General features: G+C 47.6%; 1 protein-coding gene across 1 annotated transcript; it reads left to right on the forward strand.

Moving 5' to 3' along the window:
- Positions 1–428: 428 nt before the first annotated feature.
- Positions 429–6,542, forward strand: STAR (steroidogenic acute regulatory protein). Its single transcript, XM_008146167.3, has 7 exons — positions 429–618; positions 1,432–1,545; positions 1,808–1,935; positions 2,947–3,105; positions 3,238–3,422; positions 4,007–4,100; positions 4,606–6,542. Exons 1-7 carry the CDS (start codon positions 555–557, stop codon positions 4,717–4,719), a joined length of 858 nt encoding a protein of 285 aa, XP_008144389.1. The 5' UTR covers positions 429–554; the 3' UTR covers positions 4,720–6,542.
- The last annotated feature ends 289 nt before the right edge of the window (positions 6,543–6,831 follow it).

Here is a 6,831-nt window from a genome sequence, read left to right on the forward strand (position 1 = left end):
GGCGGCATCTCCCTAAGCACCGTGTGCAGTTCACAGAGCCCCTGCAGAGCAATCACCTGGGAATGTGTTTTACATACAGCTTTCAAAGCCTCAATGCTAGACCCTTTAAGTCTGGAGTTTCTGAAGACGAGGGCTAGAAACCTGTTTCAAACAGGCCCCCGCGTCGGATGGTGTCTGCATTCTTCTAGACCGCCTTTACCTCGGCTGCTTCCTCTCTCCCCTCCATCCACTGACTCTGGCTCCAGCCTTTTCCTCCCTTCTGGCCCTGTTCCACCCCCTTCTCTCCCCACAAATGGCCAAAGCAGCAGTGTGAAGCAATCCCTCTCTCCTTGACCCCTTCCTTTGAGCAGTGAGTGATGGCTTTGTTATCTCCTGCGATTACCCGCAGCCTTCAGCGGGGAGCATTTAAGACGCAGAACACAGGTCACAGCCACAGCTGCGGGACCCAGAGGCAGACCTTGACGGGCTCGGGAAGGACGGAAGGAGCCGCCTTTGAGAGCAGAGGCAACAGCAGCCGCAGCAGCTACATTACCGCTACCAGCCGCCAGGAAACGATGCTCCAGGCCACGTTTAAGCTGTGTGCTGGGAGCTCCTACAGACACGTGCGCAACATGAAGGGTGAGCTCCCTGGGGGAGAGGGCGCCTGTGGTGGTGACCGGACTCTCAGGCACCTGGCTTAGTGGGGAAAACACTGGAGGGGAGCAAGCCACTCAGGTTCCGATCCCAGCTGTGCCCCTTATTGGGCGAGTCTTACCCCTTCTGGACCTCACTTTTCCCACTGGAAGAACTGGGCTGGAGATCAAGATGCCTTTGTCCCTTGTGGGTTCTGTAACGTCTGGTCTCCCCTCCAGGGCTCCTATCTTCCTTGAACTCTTCCTGACTTAGCCTCCCCCTCTAGGATTGGTCCAAGGGTAGCAGGAAGGACTAGCCACAGTGGTAGAGGTAGGACTAAGCCTTGACTCCAATGAGCCATGCTGGCAAGCCTAAGACACGGGCAGGGAAGAAGAGGTGGGTGGAGAGAAGGGAAAGAAAGGGGAGTAAGACAGCAGAAGAGCAAAGACCCAGCTGCTGGCAGCTACACAGACCCTCAGGGACTGGTGTCTTCAATTCTGCTGTGGCGGGATTTTTCTGGTGTGAACAAAGCTTCTCTCTTTCAAGAGGGAAACTCTGGTGCGGCTCCTGCCTCCAGGTGGGACCAGGCAAGCCAGCCCAGGTGGAAGGCAGATTTCTGGGCCCTGCAGGCAGCCTGGTGCAGTGTAGGGAGCCCTGGACTGGGAGTTGACCTGGCTCTAGTTCAGGTCCCTGCTAGGAATCTGTATGTTCCTGATCAAGTCACTTCCCTCTCCCAGCCAGTTTCCTCATCTGCAACAAGATGAAGAGGTGGAAGGGGCATTCACATGCCCAGGCAACAGTTTCCTTCCTTTCCTGCAGGGTTGAGGCACCAGGCTGTGCTGGCCATTGGCCAGGAGCTGAACCGGAGGGCCTTGGGGGGCCCGACCCCGAGCTCATGGATCAATCAGGTCCGGAGGCGGAGTTCTCTGCTTGGTAAGTGCTGAGGCTTCTGGGCTCCTGCCAGTGGCACAAGGCTCCCAGGTGCAAACACTGTGCATGTGGCCCTTGTCCCCGCCACCCCCAGATCCTCTCCCTGTCACCTGTAGCTGCCGTGTCCTGACCTGCAGGCTGAATCCTATGGCTTTGATCTTGGCTCTTCAGAGGAAAGAGCAGGTCCAGAGATCAAAGGGAGGAAAGCTGGTGGGAGGCTAGGGGACCGGTAGGAAGCTGGGTCTCTCCTTGGCTGTGTACCCAGGTTCCCGGCTGGAAGACACTCTCTATAGCGACCGGGAGCTGGCCTATATCCACCAAGGAGAGGAGGCCATGCAGAAGGCCCTGGGCATCCTCAGCAGCCAGGAGGGCTGGAAGAAGGAGAACCAGCAGGTGAGGGAGTGTGTGGAGGAACGCGCGCAGCTCCTTACCCTGCCATTGCCATCCTCAAAGCCAGCTGGGGGTCCCTGCTCATCAGAATTCCTGCCTTGTGCAGTAGTCACTGGGCGACAAGTAGTTTTGAGGAATCTCCTTCCCCAAGAACATATCCTCAAGTATGCCCTCCCCCATCAAAGACATCCTGTAGACTGGCATTTGAGAAACATTGTTCCTATATCCTACCCTCCAAATAACGCTGTACACCTATTCAGCAAGGAGCCTGGGCTAGCAGCTCCAATGCCAAGGAAGCCTGACCTGGACTCCCCTGCGACTGGGCTGGACTAGAACACAGATGGCCCACGCCTTCTGGCCTCTCTGCTCCTGAGCACTGCACCTTCACTGGGAACCAATAATGAGGCACATGTTAGAGGCCAGTGGATCTATTGAGACTTTGGTTTTATCTTCACTGGAAGCTTACATGCTGCCCGTTGCCTAAAGTTTAGGTAAAAGCTTTCCTTCCCCAAGTTAACAGACTACTAGATTGCGAGTCAAGAAATCTGGGATTTAGGCCCAGCACTGCTCTTGGCTAAGGGTCTCTGGGCAAATCTCTGGCCTTCTCTGGCCCTACATCCTTCTTGGATGAGGTACTGGACTAAAAAACCCTTTGAAATCCCACCCACCATTTGTGTGTGTGTCATTAGTTGGTTGTAGACCAGTTTTTCCCACTCCCACGATCTTTGAGCTTCTGAAGTCAAGTAAGGTCCTGCCCACGCCCATCAATACTTGCCACCAGGAAAAAAGGGCCCAGGGAGCAGGCGGGTCACCTCTGGTCTTCAGCAGATGTGTAAGGCTTGTGGCAGGAAAGATCACCTGCAGTTTTACTCAAATACTTCCAGGTCTCCTGATACTGAAGAGTTCTTCTCACGGCCTCCTTCCTGCCTTGCCTGGAGTTGTTATGTTTTCTGGAGTAGGAATACTAGTATTTCCCTCTAACTTTATCCTGGGGCTCCTCTCGCTCCCTGACAGGCCAATGGAGACAAAGTGCTGAGTAAAGTGGTCCCAGACGTGGGCAAGGTTTTCCGGCTGGAGGTGGTGGTGGACCAGCCCATGGAGAGGCTTTATGAAGAGCTTGTGGAACGCATGGAGGCAATGGGAGAGTGGAACCCCAATGTCAAGGAGATCAAGGTGAGGAGAGCCCAGCTGTGAGTGACAGGGAACCGGGAGAGCCCAGTTGGAAAGGTGGCCAAAGCTGTGAGTGGTGGTGCCTTACCCCCAGCACTGGCTAAGCAGTGATTCTAGTTCCCTGTGGCCTGGTAGGTCCTGCAGAAGATTGGAAAAGACACAGTGATCACCCATGAGCTGGCTGCAGAATCAGCAGGAAACCTCGTGGGGCCCCGGGACTTCGTGAGTGTGCGCTGTGCCAAGCGCCGAGGCTCCACCTGCGTGCTGGCTGGCATGGCCACGCAGTTCGGGCAGATGCCTGAGCAGAAAGGTGTCATCAGGTAATACTGGTGGCAGGCTCAAAAGCTCCCTTTCCTAACACAGGCCTGGGGGCCAAACATGGCTCCAAAAACCCAATCCTTGGGCCCTAATATCAACTTCCTTTTACAAAGGAAGATTCTCATTTTCCATTGCAGGGAAGGTAAGATTAGCCCTCCTTATATAGCCAGTTTATCCTGATTTCCCCCAAAAGTTTAAGGACCTTAATAATTTTCTAAAGAGATTTAGCTGGTGTGGTCAGGTGTGGCTGTACTAGTGATTAAAACATAATCCGCTCCACTTAGAACCCAGCTGCTCCCTGAGTTCCTCAGGGGCCCCAGCCACCACCCTAGACCCTTTCCCCAACCTCCCTCTTATCCAGCAACTAAAAGGGATGACAGGGAGCCTCCAGGTTCCAGCTCCAGTTCTAACCAGCATTTGTTCTGATAAGCTGGTAACCATGCCTACTGTTAAATACCACCCTTGGCAAAGGCCATGTCTCTGATGAGATTTGGAAAGACAAGGCTAGTAGAAGTGTGGCTAGTAGAACTCATCAGCGTGAGCGAACTGAACCGGCCTCCTAATTCAACTTCTCTTTAATTGCCAGAGCTGAGCATGGCCCCACTTGCATGGTGCTCCACCCTCTGGCTGGGAGTCCGTCAAAGACCAAACTCACTTGGCTGCTCAGCATTGACCTCAAGGTGAGGGGCATGGGAGGTGGCACAGTGGGAAGGTGGTGAGAGAAAAATAGGTTCTTACCACTCCCACATGGAATAGGAAAAATCCTTCCATTTAGAGAGAATTAGCCTGTTGAAAGAGAAGAGATTTGAGTGATGGCTTGATATTCCACCATCTCTCAAAAGCCTGCAATGGCTCCCTCTTACCTCTCATATCAAATCTCAACTCTATAATTATTTTTTTTAAAAGGAAACTTAAGGCTCAGAAATGTGTGCTCACTAGCTCAGGGTCACATAAGCTGGGAAGACAGGTCTTAATTTGTCTTGAGAACATATGCTGTGCTTCTGACATTCTCATGACAGCAGGGCGGCAATGCGGTCCCTCCAGCCCTTAACCTGTCAACTACAAGGTTGCACCTATAAACAGAGCTAGAAGACTAAGACCAAACTGTACTGTGATAGGATCCAGAGGTGTCTAGAGTGGACCACCACCCACAAGATGGCCAAATTCTTTCATCTTTTACTCTAGGGATGGCTGCCAAAGACTATCATCAACCAAGTCCTATCACAGACCCAGGTGGACTTTGCCAACCATCTGCGCAAGCACCTGGAGTCCAGTCCTGCTCCCGAGGCCAGGTGTTGAAGGCCAGCCTGTGGCTTCCCACTGTTCCCGCTGCATTGGCTTGTGTGCTCATCAGGAAAATCCCTCCCAGAAGCCTGCGAGTCTGCTTGAGATCATCTGGGGACTGTGGGTTGGGGTGGCAGTGTATTTTCATTATGATACTAGGACTCAGACTGGTCAAATTTTAGTACCAAGAAAATAGGGATGGGTCTCATATAGAGGACAAGCCTTCTAATTTCATTCACTGAATAGCTGTGAAATGAAGGTTAAGGGTCTCAAAATATCTGTAAAAATTTTTCTCTGGCCCTTACATGTCTACCTAACAACACCTTAAAATGCTACTAGCTGAGAGAGGGTTCAGAGGGTGCTAAATACAAGGACTGGGACCTCATGCTTTATGGGCTCAAGAGCTCCACTCCCTGCAGGCAGTGTGTGTGGAATATTAGGGTCTTACAAGAGGGGCTCCAGCAACTCTCTGCCCCTCCACCAAGCAAGCAGAGAGCTGCACCAAAGTGTGGGCAACTCCCCACAGCAGGTGCCTTCCAGAGACCTAGTTCAAGTTTTCTTGACCAAAAAAGCACCAAACTAATTATTAGACTGGTTTCCCTACTTCTTCTATGCACACCAGTCAGAATAAAGAATCATAACTAATACAAAAACTTCAGTCTGTACCTGTTTTAAAATTTTACTCTTAAGAAATCTATTTGAGTAAATGTCAACTTCATAATAAAGGAGTTCTAGATAAAAATCTTAAATTTAAATCCCCTAACTCATTAAAAGGAAAAAATACCGGGGACTTATATTATTCAATTATTTAGAATCTGTTAGCAAAACTTTTCATAAAATTTAATTTCTAGGAGAAGCACAAGCCTAAATCTTAAGAGCACTAAAATTGGTACCTGATTAATGGGTATTGAAAGATGAAAATCATGACTGAGGATTTTTATTTACTTAATTAAAAGGAAGGATAGTCTGACTTTGGGTGGTGAACACACAATACAATATACAGATGACATATTATATAACTGTACACCTGAAACCTATATAAGTATTACTAAGATAACATTAAAAACAAATTTTATTTTCTCATTAGTGACTATTTAGACCTAACAAGGCAACTGAATCTTTACTTCAATCTATTGTATCAGCTGTCAGCTTGGCTCAGGGATGCCAATTTCTCTGCTTTAGTAGGTCAATATTTTACTATTTTGAGAGATGGCTGGAAAAAGGGGTAATATGATAGCGAATTCCCCTTCTAAGATTCAGAGGACTTATGCTTTAAAAATATAAACTGGGATGGGGTTATTTTGCTAAAATGAATACAACTTGAAGCTTTCCCATTCTAGTGCTAATAGCATTGATGATTTATACCATTTGGAAATAGAGTTCTATCTTATTTATTAAACTATTAGCAACAGCAGAAATTCTGATATTTATTGAGGTATTGAAAATTTACAATTAGAGATATTTATTATTATTTATTCTGATTGTTTCATTGTTTCTTGGTCTATTTTTTGGCATAGGTAAAATTACTGTTTATCTGTCCAGGAGCTTCAGAATGAGAGGCGATAGTTGTAGAAGTATTTTCTAGAACAGAATTATCATCTACTCCCTAGTAAGAGAAAATAGTTGTTTGAAGATATATAGTCATATATACCCTGGTTTCAAAAGAGAACACAGCAATAGTAAAGAAATGGGCTTTCAACACACAACATGGTTTTGAGCTTGATTATAATTTGCCTTCTTCAAACTGCAACTGTGTCTTTGAGATGACTGGGGAGAGATTCTCCCACTTGTTTAACTTTGAATAAAGTAAGTTGTAATGATCTACTTACAGAAACCATTTTATACAAGACTATAAAGAGTATTCTTTGAGCCCTTCAAATGAACCTTATCAAAACACACGTTTTGAACACGAAGTATAAACGGACAAAAACCTTTATTCCTGCTATCTCTGATTTATGAAAGCCAAATGTACAAAAACTAATTTTATAATTTAAAAAAAGTAGGTTGTAATTATATTTCATAATTTGTATTTTACAAAATTACATATGTGGTAATTTATACTGTAAAGAATTTACCTCCAGCTTCCTCTAAATAACACAACCCTCATCTTAAAAGTTCTTCAAACTC

This window comes from Eptesicus fuscus, chromosome 8, assembly GCF_027574615.1.
Source record: "Eptesicus fuscus isolate TK198812 chromosome 8, DD_ASM_mEF_20220401, whole genome shotgun sequence".
Taxonomy (NCBI): Eukaryota; Metazoa; Chordata; class Mammalia; order Chiroptera; family Vespertilionidae; genus Eptesicus; species Eptesicus fuscus.